At 43.6% G+C, this 22,319-nt stretch overlaps 1 protein-coding gene across 1 annotated transcript in view; it reads left to right on the top strand.

The window, feature by feature from the left end:
- The first annotated feature begins 1,817 nt into the window (after window positions 1-1,817).
- SPON1 (spondin 1) overlaps window positions 1,818-22,319 on the top strand; it is a 361,777-nt gene continuing 341,275 nt past the window's right edge. The window contains exons 1-2 of the mRNA XM_074997622.1: window positions 1,818-2,257; window positions 15,785-15,891. Of these exons, the coding sequence (XP_074853723.1) occupies window positions 2,035-2,257; window positions 15,785-15,891 (330 nt within the window). The 5' untranslated portion in view covers window positions 1,818-2,034. The remainder of the gene's footprint in view (window positions 2,258-15,784; window positions 15,892-22,319) is intronic.

The raw sequence follows: 22,319 nt of genomic DNA, 5'->3' as shown, positions 1-22,319 counted from the left end.
TCCTACCAAAGTTTCAGGAGAACAATTGAGTGCCCTCCTATTCATAACAAATATTTAAGTACTTCACTGTTCTCATGTCCCCTCTCAGCCTCTTTCATCCAGTCTTGCCTTTTCTCAACCTTTAATCACATCTGCTGGTCTCCACTGGGTTGTTTCCAGTTAGTCTACATTTTCCCCCAAGTGTGGTGCCAAGAACTAGATACGGTACTCTCCAGCAGTGGTCTTAATTTTCCTGGGTCCCTGCTTCCAGTTTGAACCCGCTAGCCTGAAGTCCCAACAGTTACTCACGTAGCTGTCCAATATTCTATGCAGAGTACTTATCTGGGATTATCCCCAAAGTAAAATCTCCTTCTGAACAATACTGTAAACTGAAATCAGATGAAGAACCTCCTCACCTCTTGTGATAAACAAAGGATCCTGTAAGGAGTGTTTACAGGAGGGAAGAGAAGAGACGCCATCTAAAAAATGCTTTTTACAGGTTATCCTTTACTTCCCAGTGAATGAAATGACTATCTGAGATCTGGCACCAACCACATCACCCTTGCTATACTGGAAAGTCGGTATTAGGGCTCTTTGGCCACATTGGACAAACCCATTTAGACAAGACATTGCCCCACAGCATATCACTTGTTGATCCTGCCACCATCTTGCTCACTCACTGCATTCCAAAGAAGTTGTGCCAGGAGAGACTGGGATGGCAGAGCCTTGTTTGTGCCCTATGCAATGCAGGGCATCAGGAGGATTCAGAGACATGACATGACTCACGGTGGCTTTGCATTTTTCCTGTGGAGGGATAGTTGAGGCACATGGCTGTGACTCAGGAGCAGAGGTTAACTTCCCCTTGCTGCCACTGACTTGTAATGTGAGCTTGGGTAAGTTCACCGGCACTTCATTTCCACCTGTGAAATGTGCATATTGTGCCTCAGTTCTGCATGCATAGAATCTTTATTCAGGCTCTGTGCTGTCCTTGGGCCTGGCCTGTACCGTCCCCACCTGTAGCTCTGTGAAGCAGTTAGCTCAGAGGAGACAAGTCCTGGCAAATCTTTGCCCACATCACTCCTATGAAGCTAATTTCAGCCCTCAGTAAATCCTGAAACAAGCAGGGTGGGGTGGAGGGAGTTCCAGCGTGGATAACAAGAAGTCCTGTGGCACCTTATAGACTAACTGGTGTTTTGGAGCATGAGCTTTCCTGGACAAAGACCCACTTTATCTATTACAGGAGCCCCTCTGTTGGCAAAATGGGACTTCAAGGCCGAGGGGCGCAGAGTGCGTGTGTATAAAAGAGAGCGTAGCAGGCTGAGACTGGGCTGTGGGAATGAATCAGCTGCTCCTGGCATACCCATCCCCTCCCCCGGCTCCCACCAGCGGTGGTGCTAAAGTTTGCACTTCCCCTGCAGCTCAAGGCCCCTGGGCTTTTCACGTTCCCAGGGAGCGTGGGGCGGTCAGGGCCCGTCTGCCCCGGGCTCGGGAAGTGTTTGCGGTATCTGGGGTGGGAAGAAAGGGGGGGGGGCAGGGGAGAGATCAGGGAATTCTTCGAGCTTTTTTATTTATCCCTCCAGTGACTCCAGGCGGGGGCCGGACTGCGGGTGATTAATTTCACGTTTGTTGGCTCCGTCCACCCGGCTGAAGCGCCCCACCCCCGCCCCTGGCTGTCTTGGAGACAGCCGCGTTGCCCGTGCGCGGCGAAGGCAGCTCCGCTAAGTAAACACCGCCGCGCGGCTAATCGCTGCCAGCTCTGACACAAACCAGCGCTTCGCTTCGGGATCTGGGCAAGATCAGCCCGCGCTGCCTCCACCCCCCGCCCCCCGCCCCACACACACACGCGCGCCCGCCGCCTGCTCTCCCTCCCTCCCTCCTCGCTCGCGCTCCCCATGCGGGGGAGAGCCCGCGGGGTGACACGGGCTCCGGCTGCGGGCGCTCGGAGGCGGCGGGCTCGTTCTCCCCCGAGAGGAGGTGGCTGTTGCCCAGCCGTCCCTCCCAACCTGCTCCTGGAGTGACCCGCCGCGGCGCGAAAAGTTGTCGGGCGCCCGGAGGATGGGACCTCGGCGGGCGCCCTTCGCTCTGCACCTCCTGGCTCTGACTTGCCCCTTAGCGGCGCTGACTTTCTCGGACGAGACCTTGGAGAGAGCCGCGAAATCCGAGGGCTACTGCAGCCGGATTCTGCGAGCCCAAGGCACCAGGAGAGAGGGCTACAACGAGTTCAGCCTGCGAGTAGAAGGCGAGCCTGAATTTTACAAGCCCGGAATCAGCTACAGGGGTGAGTCTTTGCAGTTCTGGCCTTACCGCCTAGGGTAGCGCCGCGGGGCAGGGGCAGGGGCAGGGGCAGGGGGACTGACCGGCCCTGCCCTCTCGCGCGCGGAAACAGCGCGAGGGCCTCCCGCGCACCTCTTGCACGGGGGGGGCTTCCCCAGCAAGCCAGCGTGAGAGTTGTATCGCGGAGTAACGTTTCACCCCTAAGATTTCCTCCGGCGCCCAGGGGGGTTTCCTGCTGCTGTGGAGTGTTAAGACAGCAAGACCTCTTCTATAGACGCCCCCTTGTGTTACCCTGATTTCCTCAGCCCCCAGCCGTGGAGCACACTGCTTGTACACCAGTCAGCAAGTAGGGTAATAAACTGGGTACTAATTGTGCTTGCCCTCAGAAGGGAGTATTAATTTCATGAATTGGCATAAGGGCCAGCTGATGCAGGAGGCTGCTGACTTCCCAGTTTTGCCACTTAGATTTATTTCTCTTTCCCTTGTCCCACTTCCCCCACCCTCCCCCGCGTTTTTGCTGGGGACAGGAACAGATGGTTCAAGCAGGAGAGAGAGAGATGGTGCTAATGACCGCTGGAGATAAGTGTCCTAGGAATGCCTTCTGTGCCAAACACTGTACATGTAATGCTGGAAACGAACTTCTGAAACACAGCTTAGCATTTTTGTATAATTAACAGGTGAAAGCCCTTTCAAGTCACTTTTTCAGCCTGAGAAGGTTGGTTTGGAAATAAGCATCCTTCATGTGCATGGTTGATGTCACGTTTAAAATACTCCTGTGAAAAGAAACTGAATGTTTAGTTAGACATCTGATGTCTTATTACAGACCAATAAATAGTGTATCAATGAAACCATCTTTTGGGGAGAGCAATTTTTTTTTCAAAGTACTGGTTCTCTGTCCTTCTTCCTTCAGTTAGATTCAGTATGGAGAGCAATTCTCTCATGCTGGATGAACACAGCAGTCTTAGTTCAAGTCTCGTAAGAATGTAATCATTAGACTTAAATGTTTAGAGGGGACATGTGAAGCAGTGATTCATCTGTTGAAAGCATCAGGCTATTACTGTACAGCGTGTGGTTTTTCTTCAGCTAGAGAAACTCAGGCACTGTACGTAATTTGTAACAAGGTTTGAAGAAACACTTTTTCCATGAGTTAACAGGCATTTGACTTGTTTGCTTGAGTTTGCAGGACTTTATATTGCCTGTCAGATTAGGATCTGTCCTGGTGGCACTACAGGTCAATTATCAGAATAATCCGTTTAACACTTTTACATTACTTTTTCATGATTAGCTCTCAGGTTCTTGTGCACAACGAGTTATATACTGTGACGTTAGAAGTTCAGTGAAGTACACATGCTTGTGACATTTAAGATTATACTATTCAGATAATGCCTAAATTTTAGCTAGCAGTTTTACAGGAATGCTTTGCTGAAGTGTGGGTGGAAGATACCTAAGTGTTCTTATACCTATACTTATCCGCTCCAGCAAGAGTTAATGTAACTTGTTTCATATATAATGTGGTGACGACATACCAAAGTTGTAACACTTGGCTACTGAGCTCATTTTCAAAGGAGATTCCACTGGGAAATTAGAAATACCCTTCTGTATAACACAAAGGGAAGGAACTGTAGGTGATGAGAAAAGCTGGGACATTAAGGACAAGCTGGTTTTGTAAGCTACCAGAGAACAAGAAACAATGTTGTAGAAGATTCTGGGAACCTGAGTTGAGGCAGAGCCAAAATTAATCAAAGTCTGTTACCCTGGGTCCAGGGCTGATTTAAAGTGACCCGGGGCTCCCTGGGGGCTCCAGTAACCCTGACCCTTTCTGATCCATGCCTGTTTGAGTTGTTGATGGAGGGGGTCACGCACAAGTCTGAAGCTGTGGTAGTGGGAACTACTGTTGCTGTTCCAGTGCAGCAGGGACTAGAAGACCCCAGATCATAGCAGTCATACATCTTTAAGAAGACTTAGGGCCTTCCTTTTCTCTACTCTACTGGTATTGCTTGTTGTTGGGTGGGAGAGTAGGATCCATTTGCCCAGAGGGAGGCAGTCAGAGGACTTTTCTAGGTGGAGGAGTCTTACTTGCTACCCCTAAGGAGTGTTCTGAGTGGCTGGATAGGGACAGTGAGCCCTCTACTGGACAGCCAGAGGCCTTCTCATAGGGCTCCGCTGCTCATGGAGATGCAGTTGAGGGTGGCTCATAGGTCTGGAACCAGTGGGAAGCACGTCATCAGAGGGCCCTGTGATCCAGGGTGGCCTCAGAAACATGCTTATTGTGACAGAAGCAGCTGAAGGTTGTGGTTATGGGATTACTCCCTCCTCCTAGAATACGCAAAAAGCTTGAGTTCAGCATGCGGATGTCTCTGCTTCGCAAAGAGGCATTACTAGGAATAAATGCCTGCCTTCTCCCCTAGCCACCTAGAGGTGAGGCAGCTGTGAGGGCTGTAGAGTCCCTCTTCTCCACCTCTCTGCCTCTCCCTGGCTGACAAGAAAGAAGCATGGCCAAGGGCTCATTGGCTTTCCCGCAGCTGAGATTGTCTGGCTGACAGGGTCTCCCAGTATAATTGCTGTAATGCCATATTAATCAGGTGTCACAGCATTCCTGTTCCCTCTCCTAATGGCAGTAGTGGAGGAACTGCTGTTCCTAGTGTACACAGTCTATTCCTCTGGCTCCCATGAGATGACATTGTACAGATCACTGTGTGGCCCTCAAGTTTAGGTCTGGAGTAGACAAATCCAGGATTTGTCACAGGACAAATCCAGGCCTCCAGACACTTTTTTGAACAAAACAAACCTTTTTTTATTTACCTGTTTTTGTCACAGCTCTGTGAAAAATGCTACTCTGGAGTCTGGACCTTGACTATATAGCTTGACCAAGAAATTTGGGCCTCCACAAATGCAGGCCCGGATGCACAGAACTGTTGTGCCTGTTAGAAAACTTAGGCTGCGATAGGTCTGGTTTTTCCCCTCTGAAATCAAGGGCACAATTTCCATTGCTCTCAAAGAGCATGATTGGGCCTCCTTGTATGTAATCAAACAGGGACTAAAACTTGAAAAATATTCTGGATAATAAATTCTCAGAAACAGTAACTGACCTTAATCAGACCCAACCTGTTTGCTTTATTAATCCTGGAGAGGCTTTATCTCACTTAAGAAACTGCAGAACTTTATTTTATATGATGAGAGAGTAGGTTCTATTCCGATAAATATGTACTTTAAAAATTGTTAAAAATAGTCTGTAAGATGGATGTTTCACATGAGTATAGGAAATACAAGTTATTCTCTCCTGAAAAAGCTGAAATTGTGATGCTATTGAAGGAAACAAGGAGAAGACTATTACAATCTATTCAAATGCTCCTTCCATTTAGATGCTGTTTCTGTGGCTAATGGAATTTTCACTTGCAGGTCTGCTCACCTTCTCTAAGGAATAAAAAATGTTCAAGGACCAGTTCACATAAATATTGTGTGCTCCATTTGCAGTGGTTTCCCAAGTGCTTTCCTCTTGAGTAATATTGGATCCCTCTATGTCTGTGTGTTTCTCTGCCGCACAAACATGCAGTTTTTTGGAATTTATAAACAATTTCTGTTCTACACAGAATCGGCTGCTTCCCATATATCTACCTCAGCATTTTAACAGGCGTCATTATCAGGGTAGTAAACAGTTCCTGCAGCTAAAATGTCTTCTATCTGCACTTATGCAAAATATAACCAATTTTTTGTTAATTTAAATGAGAGAGTTACAATGTGGCTTCTTTGCCTACAGCCAAGTGCATTAAAAATTCTACCATGCAGTTCTGATTGCATCATATGTAGTAGGTAGTGGAGGCACATGTGTAGCAGGGAGTGGAGTGCATATCCTTGTAAAGGGATTAGGGTTTGGTTAAAAAGAGTGGAAATGAGCTAAATGAACCTCTGGCATTTATCTCCCCCAAAATCTTTTAGCTTAGGTTGAATATCACTCTGAGAGATACAGTCTTTTCTTTGGTCTGTTACTTTCAAACAACAATTTAATCTGCCTGTAAATTAATAATCACCCCCAAATGGCATACAAAATAATATACATAGAAGCTGTGTTATAATTTAGCTCAAGAAAGGGCCCTTATCTTGTGACTCAATATCAAGTAATGACACCACCATCTCTTGTGTGAAATGCTACTGAACTCTGATACAGAATCTCCGTCACAACATTATATAAAGAAACAAGTATGTTAGGAGCAATAGTAATATAATGTGCATGCAAGTTACCCTAGCAAACCCTTTTATTCCACAAGTCTTCAAATCAAATCCTTTAAAGCAGTGTTACCTTAGCAAACTGGATAGCTCAGACAACTGACAATAGGACAGAAATACTTCAGCTCCTTCATTTCTGTGCTCAATGTAGCACAACACAGAAGTATCCAAAAAGCTACCAGTTTACGGCTTAGTATAACCAAAGCCAAATATCATAATACGGACCTCCATGTATCAGCAGCTTAACAAACAGGAATAAATTTGTTGTGCATTTTATTTACTTTTTCAAGAAAGCATTTTTAAGAAAAGCATCAAATATTGTGATTTTTGATAACCCAGTGTCCTATCTGAAACTGATCATGAGATCTTAGTTCATTTTTTCAGTGCTGTGGTGTCATCATCAGTGAGCCGCGACAGGTGACACACACTGCCAATCTCCTTAGACTGGAGAAAGGAGCTGACTCAAGGACTGAGATGTCCATAAAGCCTGAACTACTTTCTCGCTTAGATCTGGACTCCTTGTTTAGAATTTGGTGACAGCAACAAGACAGTAGGTGGAACTTTTCACTCTATCTATAGGCACCAACTTCTTTGGGTGATGGAGGACACTCAGCCCCCTGCTCTGCCCCAGGCACTGCCTGATCTGACCCCTTCTCCTAAGTCCCCACCCCCACTCTCTCTCTCTTTCCTGCTTCTTTCTGGGCCCTTCCCTGTGTGCACCCCGTACCCGTCCCTTCTGTACCCTATGAAGCATCTGAGTTCTAGTGAGAAGGAGGCACATGGAGGTGGAGTCAATCACCAAGGCCACCACTGGGTTGGAGGTGCTGGGAGGGGAGTGAGGTGGCTGCTGGTGGGTGTAAGCACCAGCTCCAGCCTCGGAGCACCCAGATAGTTGGCATTGCTGATACTAAGGGTGAGCTCAAGGCCTCATTCATGTCAATGGTAAAACTCCGCTTCAGGGACTGATGTAAAGACTTTGTACTGCCTTTACCAGACTTTGGATCTAGACCTATGACCTGTTTTGTGAGCCCCACTCTGATGAGGAAGGGTTAAACAGCTGCAATTGCAATGCCTGTCCCACCCCTTAGGCCCCATCCAGGAGGCAGGAATAAAAGCTTAAGAGCAGAAATTTTCCAGCGGCTGCTGAGCAGCTCTGGGAGAGAGCAGATGATGGCTCTGCAGCTCCCAAATGTAATTTCTGAGAGGCCTTCAGGAGAACAGCCCTCCCCCAAGGCTGTTTACAAGCACCCTCCTCTCCCCCATGCTTACGAAGAGCAACGACACTGGCATACCAGCCAGATAAAAAGTGTGGTAAGTGCCAAGGCAAGCTGATTAGATGGGGAATACAATTACTCTCTACCCCCTGTGGCAAGGAATCAGAGGACTTGCAAAAGGGATTAGGGATGGGAAGCCAAGGGTCCATCCCATCCAAGTACAGGCGGGCTATGGCTGCATCTACACTATGAGATAAAATCGATTTTAAGTCAGTTAGCCCAATTTTTCCAAGTGCCTGTCCTCATTGTAAATTCCATTAGCCCAATTTATGGACCTCTAAAATAGACATGATATCGAAATCCTAAAATCATAGTAACCTGACAGGTGTAGCGTTCAGTTCAAATTTAAAATTCCAAATGAAGGGTAGTGAGGAAGCACCATGTCTTTAAATTGAATTTATTAGCCTCCAGACATGTCCCATATGTGCCGTACAATTCACCACAGGTCTCCGCTCTGGCCTTTTACATCTCCACTGCTCTCAAGTGCGGAGGAATTAAGCAACGGGAAGACCATTACAATTCAGCACCTGCAGGCCCGTGGCTGTGGGGTCATGAGAGGCTGAAAAATCTTCTCTCATTTTCTTTGCTAGTAATGCGTCTGTGGTTCTGTGTATACCTCTGCTAGTTGCCTCTTCTGTGTTGCCTGGTGCCAGCCACTGCCCCCCCCATGCCATGTGTCAGGTGAGTTGTGGGTGGGGGGTCATGCTTGTCTGGTAGTATGACAATCTTTTCAGCTGTTTACATGCTCTCCTGACCCCCATATTCCCTCCCTTCCCTTCCTCCGGAGGCGCCACACAGTCTGGCATATTCCCACCCTCAGCAGCATCATGTGGTTGGACACTGAACCAATAAAAGGACGTGCTGTGCAAGGGGCCAGGCAGCTTGCGTGCAGTGAGGGTCATGATTTGCAGGGGCTGGCTGTAGCCAGGGGTCGTTTAGCCACTTGGGGAACGCCTCCCCCGGTGGTTATGATTTTCACAGGCTGGCTGCAGCCGGGGGTCTTTTAGCTGCCTGGGGGGACATCTTTCTCAGAAGTCAAGATTTCAGGGGCTGGCTTTGGCCGGGGGTCTTTTAGCCACCCTGAGCCATGCATGTTTCAATAAAGGCAATGTATTAGTTATGCAATTACCACAGTTGTCGAAGCAAGACTTGCAGCAGGGAATATTCTTGTCCTTAGGGTCTTCTTTTCCAGGTCCAAACCTGGCTGTAGTCTGGGGTAGTTTAGTCGGATGAATCATTCGAGTTTCAGTGTAACAACCACGTCTGCTTAGACAGAAGGGTCGTCTTTGGTAGGGGGCCTAAATCCAGACACAAGTTGCTGAAAGGGCCTCCATGGACGGTCACAATTTTCATGGTTGTCAAAACTGTAATGTCTTTCAGCTGTCCCGAGCCATTAATGACGATTCATTTGAGTTTCAGTGTAGCACCCATATCTACTTTCCCAGGAGGCGTAAATCAATATCCAAGCCCAAAATAAAGCCTAGGCAACCTGTTTCAGTGTAGCACCCATGTCTACTTAAACATACTTGACATGGCAGGGGAAAAAGGGGAATGAAGTGTGGGAAGATGGCATCATAAACCCACATCTACTTGTGGGGCCAGAATGCAACAGGGCTTAGGGAACTGTGGCATAGGTTGGGATAGCTTCCCACAATACACTGCTGTAGCACTTGATTTAAGCTCGATTTAAGCTACTTGTGTGTGGCAGCAGTAAGTCAATTTTGTGGGGAGCACTTGGGAAGGTGAAGATGCTCAAAATCAAATGGTTAAAACCCACCATTAAGAAATGGATTGTAATAAAATCAATTTTTTCTCATAGTGTAGATGCAGCCTATGTTACTTGACTGGTATCTCAGGAGCCTTTATGTAGCAAATGGGGGCATGTGAAGGATTGTTCAGAGTTAACACAGTAGGAGGCTCCTGTCAGCAGCCTGAAAACTGTGACAAATGCCGATTTCACAGTGGGAAAAAATGTTGATTCTTATTATTTGGAAGGTGGTAAGGTAATAGGAAACAGCCAGCATGGGTTTGTAAAGAATAAATCTTGTCAAACTAATCTGATAGCTTTCTTTGATAGGGTAACGAGCCTTGTGGACAGGGAAGAAGCGGTAGATGTGATATACGTAGGCTTTAGTAAAGCATTTAATATGGTCTCTCATGATATTCTTATAAAAAAACTATGCAAATACAATTTAGATGAGGCTACTATAAGGTGGGTGCATAACAGGTTACATAACCGTACCCAGAGAGTAGTTCTTAATGGTTCCCAATGCTGCTGGAAAAGTATAACAAGTGGGGTTCCGCAGGGGTGTGTGTTAGGATCGGTTCTGTTCAATGTCTTCATCAATGATTTAGATATTGGCATAGAAAGTACGCTTATTAAGTTTGCAGATGATACCAAGTTGGGAGGGGTTGCAACTGCTTTGGAGGATAGGGTCAAAATTCAAAATGATCTGGATAGATTGGAGAAATGGTCTGAGGTAAACAGAATGAAGTTTAATAAGGACAAATGCAAAGTGCTCCACTTGGGAAGGAACAATCAGTTTCACACATGCGGAATGGGGAGAGACTGTCTAGGAACAACTATAGCAGAAAGGGATCTAGGGATTATAGTGGACCACAAGCTAAATATGAGTCAACAGTGTGATGCTGTTGCAAAAAAAGCAAACATGATTCTGGGATGCATTAACAGGTGTGTTGTGAACAAGACATGAGAAGTTATTCTTCCACTCTACTCTGCACTGGTTCGGCCTCAGCTGGAGTAATGTGTCCAGTTCTGGGCACCACAGTTCAAAAAAAGATGTGGAGAAACTAGAGAGGGTCCAGAAAAGAGTGACAAGAATGATTAAAGGTCTAGAGAATGCGACCTATGAAAAAAGGTTGAAAGAATTGGGCTTGTTTAGTTTGGAAAAGAGAAGATTGAGGGGAGACATGACAGCGATTTTCAGGTATCTAAAAGGGAGTCATAAGAAGGAAGGAGAGAACTTGTTCTTCTTGGCCTCTGAGGATAGAACAAGAGGCAACGGGCTTAAACTACAGCAAGGGAGGTTTAGGTTGGACATTAGGAAAAAGTTCCTAACTGTCAGGGCGGTCAAACAGTGGAATAAATTGCCAAGGGAGGTTGTGGAATCTCCATCGCTGGAGATATTTAAGAACAGGTTAGATAGATGTCTATCAGGGATGGTTTAGATAGTACTTGGTCCTGCCATTGGAGCAGGGGACTGGACTTGATGGCCTCTTGAGGTCCCTTCCAGTCCTAGTGTTCTATGATTCTATGATTATTTATATAGAATATAAAATGTGGTAGATGTTTTATTATTGCTGTAGATATTAACTGTGTTATGCTTGACAAGTATCAGAGAGGTAGCCATGTTAGTCTGTATCTTCGAGAACAACAAAAAGTCCTGTGGCACCTTATAGACTAACAGATATTTTGGCGCATAAGCTTTCATGATCACAGACCTACTTCATCAGATGCATGAGTATGTTGTATGCATGCATCTGATGAAGCGGGTCTTTGCCCACAAAAGCTTACGCTCCAAAATATCTGTTAGTCTATAAGGTGCCACAGGACTTCTTGTATGTTATGCTTGTTTATGCAGTAAGTGCAAGTGTATGACATACAGATGCTGAATCAGGAATGCAACCCTATTCAGGACAATGCTAAAATACATGTTTAAATTCTACCTTGAACAAGGATAGATTTAACACCTTGCTTGCACTGGGACCATGGTCATTATGTGCATACAGGTATATTTCTTTTATTCTTTGAGTGGTGGGGTACAAAATCAGCGTTCCCTAACAACTTCACTTCTCCTACTTTTTTGGTGCCGGAAAAACCTGAAACAAAAATAGCGAATGGGCTTTGTGAAGAAGATTAATGTAACTAGAAAGTTATCACCAATCAGAAACAAAAAATGAAAGGATGTTAGCTTGGTCTTGATTGCATGTGCTCTGTATTTTGAGAAATCTCTTTCTCACTAATGTATCAAGTTATAAACTTATGAAAGGAATGGTCTTTATGTGGAACAGGTTGACTAGCATAAGTGGTACAGTGTAAAACTAATGTCTGTAAAGAATCACATTGAAAATGTAGAGGCAATCATTCTACAAGTAGTGATGTGCACATCACAGTTTGTCATAATGCTTATCACTCAAATCTTGCCCCATTCTCGAATTCTCATTTCCAATATCTAAAGAGAAATGAAAACTGTGCATGAGATCCACAGGATTCTAGATAATGCCTGCATGTAAGTTAAAATAAATTTCACAATACGGTTTCAGATGTGGAAAATGTGCTTTTTGAAGGGCATAATGAATTTTGTATATATTACCTATGCCCAGGGTCAGCCCACAATCAGATTTTTTCTATTAAATTCACAGTCACTTAGATATTGTGATATAAATGTGTATTTAAGGTGCATTCATATTAGTCTTGAAATGTGATTAATCCATGGGAAAGTTTACTATGCATCAGTAACTTTTGTGGGAATTACATTCTAAGGATCAGTTCCTCAGGAAGAGTGAATGGCTGAATGTCATTGACTTTGGTAGTGCTACATCTGTTTACTCCATGTAAGAATATGGTCCTAGAGTTTCATTTAAGTCCATCATTTAGAGCTGCAAAATTCTGTCAGTTCCCCCACCCCCACATCCTTTGGCCTTCTGCACTCACAAAGGAATATGATTGTGATTATGATTAGCATAATGCCTGAAGGCCCAGTCAAAGATTGAGAGCACATTGTAATAGGCATTTTTACATACATCTAATGAAAATACAGTCCCTGCTCCAAAGAGCTTGCAGTCTGATAATGATGTTCTATTAACTGAATACCAAATAATGCCAAAAGTCATGATTCTTTCTGTAATATCTAATCTGTTGATCAATATTCTGCCCTTCTCTGAATAAAAACAATAAATGCATAAATCATAGGGCACGAAATGCTGCACTTATATTCACTGAAGCTGCGTCTACATGTGCCCCCTCCTTTTGGAGGGGACATGTTAATGAGGCACTTCAGAAGATGCTAATAAGGTGCTGAGATAAATATGCAGTGCCTTATGAGCATAGTGGTGGCCACACGTGTTTCGAAAGTGCCACTTTCAGAATTCACACGGTCCTTGTAGACAGGGACCTTTTGAAAGGACCCCCTGACTTCAGAAGCCCCTATTTCCTAAAACCAAATAAGAAGAAGGTGCTTTTGAAGTCAGGGGGTCCTTTTGGAAGGCTCCTGTCTACATGAGCAGCATGTGTTCCGAAAGTGGCACTTTCGAATCGTGTGGCCACCATTACGCTAATGAGGTGCTGTGTAGTCATGTCAGCACCTCATTAGCGTGCCCCCTCCAAAAGGAAGGGGCACACGTAGATACAGCTTGAGGTATTTGCAAATTAGTTTCTCTGTTTCGGTGGTTCTCAATTGGACCAGACTATCATACTGCCTGTCTGGAGTCTGATTTGTCTTGCGTACTCTAAGTTTTATCTCCCATTAAAAACTACTAATTTACAAAATCAGACATAAAAAGCAAACAGGTCAAAGCATGCTTACTGAAAAAAATTCTGACTTTCTCTTTTTTATCATACAATTATATATATAAATTGTCATCGTCGTCATCCCCCAGTTGAGAAACACTGAATGTAGTATATTAAGTCAGTATAAACAACCCATTGTCTATGTGAAATTCAATTTGTACTGACTTTGCCAATGCTTTTCATGTAGCCTGTTGTAAAGCTAGGCAAATATCAGAATGAGTTGACATACCCCCTGCCCCTAGATTGAGGATTCTCTGATTGATCAACTATTCCCAGAAATCAAAGTATTTATCTTAACTTTTTTTTTCTGATCTAACTATACTAAGTAGTGCTAGCAATCATCTTATAAATACCGTCCTTAGATCGTTTATAGATTAGGGAGTTCTGAACTCATTGCCACTTTTGGCTCAGTCAGCGCACAGCTGTGGCCCGTATGACATCTACAGAACCTTAAGGTAGTGTGTGTATGTATAATGTGGATGTGGCCCACGTAACATAAAAAGAGAAATGCATTTGCATCCCACAAATATAATTGAGAACCACTCTTGCAAACTAATTTCCCAATCAAGAGAGCAAACTGTGTCCAGATCAGCAACTATGCTTTTTGAATGTTGAACAAATTCTAGCATAAAAATCTTTTAAAATTTACCTATCACTGTCAGACGTTCATTTCAACTGTCAATGGTTTCTATTTATCAAAGGGATTCTACCATGAGTTTTCTCCTATACAATGTTGTTGGTAGTAGGAATTGTTCACAAAAAAGCAGGCATGTTTTCCTCAGTCTTTATGGTACCAACCAGAGTTTGAGGGTGTGAAGATAGATTATGAAAGGACATTCTGCTTCATAGTCAAAGTTAAAACTACTTTCATGGTGTAAGCCCAATTTTCAAACACCTTTACTTTTCCCCCTACAAAAACCAATTTCAATGCAATTTTCCATAACTCTTTCTCATTCCAGTGTAGAGTTTTTCTGGGAAGTTTGGAAAAAGTTAGAAAGGAATTTGAGTTATTGAGCTACAATCTGACCCCTCAATTCTGTCCACTTTGATCTGCACTGGGAGCATAAAAACACAGAGAGATATTGGTCACTTTCCATAAGGAACTGCTGGAAGGCTGTCAGGTAAAAGATTGATGAAGTAGAATGGAAGAGAATACAAAAAATGCTGGAGTAACGAGAGAGTTGGTCAATCTTACCAGTATAGGGGAATCTCCAGTGACTGTGAAATCGGAGTAGTCAGTTCTGTATCACACAGTCACCTCCACAGACACCTGTTCCTTGGGGGCATTTCTGAGCAGAGTGGGGCATCAGTAAGGAGGCTTGTGGGATTTCATTAAAATGCACTGTACTCTGTTAATCCACATCTGGCAGAACATAACTAAGGGTCAGTTATGATGGCAAATTATGCTTGTGGCTTGTTCATCCCCAGGGCACAGGCAGTCAAGAAGTAGATTCCTTGACTGGTAGATAAGGCCTTTTTGGCTAAGTTGGACTCAGATTTGACAGGGTTTTTTTTTTATTTTTAATTATTTTTTTATTTTTGTGTTTATATTTTATATATAAAAATGAAGGAAACTTTGTATATGTCTTGGGCCAGATCCCTGCTCAACAGAGTCTGAGAAGGGGGAGAATAAGCCCTAGTAGGTACAGTAAACTCTTTCATATCGGACAGTCTATCATCCAGAACTCTCAGGTAACCATAATTTTAACTGTAAGTAAATTTAAATTATATTTTCAATAAGTACAGTATAGTGAAAGTAAATACAGTATGACTAAGGTTACACTGACCCAAATGGCTGGCAGCAGTATGCAAATAGGCAGCCTCAAAAATGCAAATGGGTGTCTATTTGCATATTTGCTTGCCAGCAGAGGCAGCTGCGCACAGAAAAAAAGCAGTATTAATGTGGTTCTGCTGGCGACATCCCCTCTTTCTCATCAGCCTCTTATACCTGATTTTTTTCTAGTAGCCTCAGCCACGGAGTAAATATGCAAAGGAGCATCTATTTGCATTTTCAAAATCTTATATTTGCCTACTGCTGCTGGCAGTTTGGGTCAGTGTAACCATCGCCTATAAGTTTACAGTGTACAATACCACCGTTGTTGGTTAGTAAAGTACTCTGCATACATTTTTTGTTTGTTTCTTAATATCTAATCTTGGTTTTTTTCAGTGTTATGCATTGTTAGGTATAATCTCTATTATCCAGAATATTTGAATATCCAGCAACTCCCGGTCCCAAGGATTCTGGATATGAAAGAGTTTATTGTACATCTCTGCAGCAAAATTCCCTCAAGAATTTAGCACATTGACAGTCTATTTTCAAGAAAATCTATGGATTGTAAATAACAGCAATTTCCTGTACTCTGCTTGTCTTTATTCTATTAATCTTTAGCTTTTTCATTAGCACCAAATTAAGACACGCATTTAGACCAAGCTGTACAATAAACTGAAACATGCTGTTGACTTCACAATCAGCTAATTTTTCATTCTCTTCTCCCTTCCACAGTAACACTTTTTGCTGCCCCTCCAGCCTATTTCCGTGGATTCACACTCATTGCTCTGAAGGAGGGCAAAGAGGGAGACAAAGAAGAAGATCATGCAGGAACCTTTCAGGTGAGCAACACTTCTTTGTTGAAACTATGGCTTCTGTGCCCACCCCTGACATCAAAAGAGGAGCCGTTATTAATACTAAAGAATGCTAGATGTACAAGCATGAATGTTTCTGCAGCTGTTGGCATGATACAAGGGCACCATAATATCCTGTGAATTCTGCCCATGTTCTTCAGGAGGTCTGCAAAGCGCTTAAATCTTGACTTCAATGGAACTTCAATAAATGCTTATGTTAAGCATGTGTATAAGTGCTTTGCTGAATCAGGGCCTAATGGTTCACAATTTGGGCTGGATACCCTGCTAGCCATACATTTCACCTTTTATATTACCTTTTTGTCTCACAGTATGGAACTTTCAAATATAGCTAATATTTCCTGGTCATTTCTTTGGTTATAATCATTGTATTAGCTATATGTTAGAGTGTGATGAAGGTCTGCTAAATAGAATCTTGGTCTATGAGTATCCCTAATTAAGAAAATAGGGAAAAGTGCCACCTCACATGATTAAAGATAGCACAGTCTGGCCCTTTAGGTGTTAGAGACAAGTTACCATTCTTTTGCAGCTTGGTATCTTTTCAGTTATTTCAAAGCCACATTACATGACAGATAATTTTTCACAAAAGTAAGAATAAGTATTATGTTTTTAAAAATAAAAATCGTAATGGTCTTGTCCAAGATTCCTTGTTGAGCTATTTGTTCTGAATTTTCAGCTTAGGAATATTATTTGGGGTGATACACTAGGCATGCTTAAAAGAACAGACAGTGAGAGCTTGCTATAAAAATAATTAATGAAAGATTGTCCTGGCAGCTAGCATTCAAATGCAAAAGACCTTAATTTTTGTGAAGTGACAAGGAACGAGATGTCATCATCATCCCACTGTTCCCTCTCACAATTTATTCTGCTGTTACACAGTAAATGTCACCAGCACATTCAATATATTGAATATTTGTCCTCTTTTCTCATATGTGGGAGATTTGGCAATGGATTTCAGACTTCCGTTTGTTCCAGTCTAAAGAAAAATCTAGATATATGTAGCATTGATTTCATTCTGGAATTTGGCCCTAGAGTCAAGCCTCTTCTTAGGCACACTACTGACGCAGACTAGATTTCAGTTAAGAAGACGTCTAACAGAAAGGGGAATTTGGCTCTTTTGATAGTGGAAGAGGATTGGCATGAAGCCTAATGCACAAGTTGGGAAACACAAATTCCAGTGGTTCATCTAATAAAGACTATTGGGTGGGTTCCTTTTCTCATGTACAGTTAGTTGTATTTCCATACCTCTTGTCACATTGAAGCTAAAATCTGATTAATTTCTCCATCAGTGGCAAGTGTGAGAAGTTATGCCTGAGCCAAGACTTCAATGCAAGGTGCATTTCTGCACTATAATAGAGTCAGAAACTCACTTAGTTTTGCGAGCCAGTAGAAGGTGGGTAGCAAATGGAAATTTCTAAATCGCTCGAAACCACCTAATGAATCTCAGTGGAGGGATGATTATTAAGATGTTTAATTAGTTCTATTATACTGCTGGCAAGCTGAAATCAGCATCTTAATTGGCAGATGAATATTTCAAAAGAGGTGCATTCTAAATTCATATTTCTGTGCACAAACAGCACTCACTGTTTCCTTCCCCCTGAGTAGATATCATTAACTGCTGTTCTTCAGTTTAGCACCTGGCTATGATAATCTGCATTTCATAAAAAAAAAAAAAAATTAAGTATAGGTTTGACAGAGACACATTCCATTGTCATGGCTGGATGTCACCAAACAGAGAGAGACTTTTAAAATGCTATATCAAGTTTATACCATGTCTTTCCCTATGGTGTAAAATCACTAGAAGTACACAAAATTTTAAAAGGAAATAAAATCTATACAAGACAGTTTGTGTGAACCATAGATACAACAAATATTTTCTCTTTTACAATGGGAGAAAATGGGATATTTCTCAAAAAAAAAAAAAGTGGGTACAAAATCAGATGAAAGGACTTGATTCCACTTCTGAACCACAAACATGACACCCTGCATCCAGGAAGAGTCCCACTTACTTCACAGAGCCCACACCGGTAGGGTCCAGTACAGGATCATAGTCAAAGTTATGAAATATGATGATGCATGTGTATATACTGTGCACAGTTTAATGAAACCGTGAAACAAGATATTCATTCATGTAAATGTGAGCCTGCCATATATCCATAGGAGGAACTCTCTTTTGCTTCGCCATCCTCGTTGCAGATATGTGCATTGTAATCTGGTGAAAGCCATTACCATACAGAACCTGAAGAATTGCTTTGAAATCCATACTGTACGTGAGAGAAGGTTGTATCTATACTGTATAATCAGAATCCTCTGCAGCCATGGATTATTATATGAAAATACAGAGCTGCAGGGCTGTCCTTAAGCATATGCAGCTGTGTAGGGCACCCAAACATTTGGGGCACGACCCACTGGGACAGACAGTAGGTAAGGGAATTTGCAGGGGCTGTGAAGAGCTGAACAGGATGTGCTGGTTCAGCGGTGCTTTCTGCATGGGGAGTGAGGGGAGAGGATACCTGTACCTCACCAGCAGGGGACTTAACTCTCTTCTGCCATGAGGCAGGCCAAACAACTTGCCCCTTAGTGTCATTTGCCTTATCCCTGAATCCTGGGCCTGCCTAGGGCCATGTAAATGGGACACTTGCAGCCCATAGTGCAAACGACATGGTGGTCACTGCAAGGGATTTGAGCTTCAGCTTCTGCTCACCGGTCATGGCTGGACTCGTACCCCCGCACTGGGCTTGTGGGCTTCTCCCCAGTCCCTTCCCTACTTACTCCTCAGCTAGCCAGCCAAGGGCTACAGAGCAGGGTGACCATATTTCCTTATGCCAAATATGGGACAACCTGGGTGAGGTTGAGGGGGGCAGCTCTGCACCTGTGGCTGCCCAGCAGGTGCAGGTCCCTGGTTGACCCATGCCACGGGCACCAGAATGGGGCTGCCACCCCATGAGGGAGCTCCCCAGTTGCAGGGGAAGTTGCCCTGTAGAAGCAGGGGGGTTTACTGGCTGCCCCATGCCACCAGGCACCAGGAATGGGGCTGCTGCCCTGTGGGGAGAAGAGGAGTGCTTCCTGGCTGCAGGGGCCAGCTGTGGCTCCCAGCTGCTCCTGCCTCATGCCTCAGGGTGCTGGGAACAGGGCTGTTTCTGTGCGTGGGACCTCTGTGGCAACCCCATGCCTCGGGATGCTGGGAATGGGGCTGCAGCCCTGCCAGCAAAGCTCCTGGCTTCCCCAAGCTGTAGGGAGCTGGGAGTGGGGTGGCAGCTGCACCAGTGCTTTTCCTGGCTCCCCCGAGCTGCAGGGAGCCAGGAAAGAGGTGGCAGCTGCACTGATGTTTTGCAGCCTCATATTCTGATCAAATACAGGTTAATTAGCCCCTTTGTTAAAATAAATCAGGTTGCCTTCCTGTCACCTGAAATATGGGGCTGTCACAGGCAAAATGGGATGGATGGTCACCCTACAGCAGAGTAAAGTGAAATCCCTCCCTGGACCCTTCCTGTCTCTGCTGGGTCTCGGGAGCCAGGAGGAGCAGTACTTCCATATGAGTGATCAGGGGAGGGAGGGAAGGAAAGGTGTACGTGAACTGACAGTATGCACACTTTCTCACATTTCCCTAACACCCACACCTGCCGTTTCTCTCACACGCAGATTTGTGTGTGTTAGCAATGGAGAAGGTTCTGGGGATCCACGGGTGGTGGTGGTGGATGGTGGTGGCTGTGCCTCCTCAACATACTGGGGCAAGTGGCACCAGCTGAGGATCACCTTCAGTGGGGTACGGAAGCACCAGTTTAATAACACTGGGTGGGGCGCCGTAAATTCTTAGGATGGCCGTGGGTCTCCGTGAACAGTTCAGAACTAAATAAGGTCTGCTTCACTATTGCAATGTTGCATGGTTGCAGTGGAGCTTATCCTGGCATGAAACTGGAGTGACGAGGTGGTGAATAGCTCAAGGAAGGATGCAAAACCAAGGGGAGAATTAGACAGAATATTTTATTGCACTCATAAAATAAACACAGAATGAAAGAAAAACACAACATTGCCAATTAAAATCAATCAATCTTTTAAAAATAAAAGACTTCAAAAAACTAAGTTGCCGTAATTTTCATTTTTAAATCTTGTCTTTTGAAAAAAAACCCATTAAAATGGCATCAAAAGCTTATCCTTGGTAAGCAGCTTAAAATAAACAAATCTGCATAAGGATTCTGTGTTGTTTTTCTGCAATGCCCATTATGAGCAGGGCAGTGAGACAAAATTCTGAAATACGTCACAGAGCACACAGCAAGTGACATTAGTGAGTGAATAATATTACCTTTTTCAAAACTTACACAGCACTGTTGGTTATATCCCATTTGGAATGCCAACTACAGAGCTGTGTACCTTTATCAAAAGTCAGGCATTCCAATTTTATTTTCAGTGAGTGAATAAGTCAGAATTGTTGTTGTTATTAATAACACTTTCTCCTCCACCACCACTTCCAGCAGTTGCAATCAGGCCTCAAAGTTAAAAGACTCAAGCATTTCCTCCGCTGCAGCAAAAGGCTACCTTGGGTGAAGTCTGCAGTGCTCCCCTTTTGGAATCCTCCTCTTGCTAATTTACTTTTATAGGTGAAGTAACTCAGCAGATCTGGTCAAATGTTATTAACCACCAGGGTCTTAATCTCATAAATGTCACAGCTGTTCGAACTCTTATTTGGACAATACAAGAAGTGGAAGGGTCTTTGCTTTTTTTTCTTATCTTCATGTTAATCAGGGCACTAAACCACATGGGGGGCTCCAGTTGAGGAGTGCCTTTGGTGCCCCTTTCCATTTGTTAAATTTTTAAATACCTTATTTTTATTGCATTTGTATTCCATTTCACAACTTTGATGCACAATTTGCATGCATGATTTGTCCCTGTGATGTGATAACTTTGCATGTTGTAATCTCTACAGCTGTATTTACTCATGTCATATATAAACAAGTAAACTATTCATTTCCTCTTGTCTTATAGAAACTTTTCAGAATAGCTGAAATGTACTAACATAGATAATAAGATAAGTAGCAGGCCGCATGGATTTGTCAAGAACATATCATTTTAAATCAGCCTGATCGCTTTTTGTGACAGGGTAACAAGCCTTGTGTATTGGGGGATGGAGGAGCAGTAGGTGCAGTATCTCTTGATTTTAGTAAGCAGTTTAATACTGCTTTGTGTGACCTCACAATCAAACTAGGGAAATGCTACTATAAAATGGGTGCATAACTAGTTGGAAAACCATTCCCAGAAAGTAGTTATTGGTGGTTCACAGTCCCAATGAGTGGGGTTATACAGGGACCAGTTCTCAGTTTGGTTCTGTATAGTGTTTTCATCAGTTATTTAGATAATCAGGTAGAGAGTACACGTATAAAGTTTGTGGAACACAGCAAGCTGGGAGGAGTTGTGAGCATTTCAGAGGAGAGGATTATCATTTAAAATGATCTGGATAAACTGGAGAAATGTGATGAGGTAAATAGGAGAAGTTCAGTAAGGACAAATGTAAAGTACTCCACTTACGAAGAAACAATCTGTTGTACACATACAAAATAGGAAATGGCTGTATAGGAAGGAGAACTACAGAAAGCGTTCTGGGGGCTTAACAGACCACAAGCTAAACATGGGTCAACAGTATAACACCATTGCCAAAAAGAAATGCAGTGCACATCATTCTGGGATGTTTTAGGAATATAGTAAATCAGACATAAAAGTAATTCCTCTGCTCTAATCTGCACTCATTAGGCCTCAGATGGAGGACTGTGTCCAGTTCTGGGTTCCACATTTCAGAAAATATGAGGACAAATTGGAGAAAGTCCAGACAAGATCGACAAAAAGTATTAAAGTTCTGGAAAATATATCCAATGAGGGAAGACTGAAGAGCTTAGCCTGGAGAAGGGAAAACAGCGAGGATGTAACAGCTTTCAAGTACAAAAAAAGGTGTTATGAAGAGGAGGGAGAAAATTGTTCTCCTTAATGTCTGAGGATAGGACAAAGAGCAGTGGGCTTAAACAGCAGCAAGAGAGGCTTAGGCTGGACATTAGGAAAATCTTCCTAATTGTCAGGGAGGTTAATGATTGGAATAAATTGCCAAGGGAGGTTGTCGAATCTCTATCATTGGAGATTTTGAAGGGCATGTTAGACAAAAATGTGTGAGGGATGGTGTAGATAATACTTACTCCTGCCATGAGTGCTGTAGACTGTACTAAATGACTTCTTGAGCTTTCTTTCAGTTCTATAATCATGATGCTACCAAATTCACAGCCATGAGAAACATTTCACAGACCATGAAATATTCTTTCCTGCCCTGAAATCTGGCATTCTGTGTGCTTTTACCCTATATTGTACATGTATCCACAGGGGAGACCCAACAGTTTTAAAATTGGGAGCCTGATCCC

This window comes from Carettochelys insculpta, chromosome 6, assembly GCF_033958435.1.
Source record: "Carettochelys insculpta isolate YL-2023 chromosome 6, ASM3395843v1, whole genome shotgun sequence".
NCBI classification, from domain to species: Eukaryota; Metazoa; Chordata; order Testudines; family Carettochelyidae; genus Carettochelys; species Carettochelys insculpta.
The sequence above is the reverse complement of the archived record's forward strand: the minus strand, read 5'-3'. Positions and strand labels throughout refer to the sequence as shown.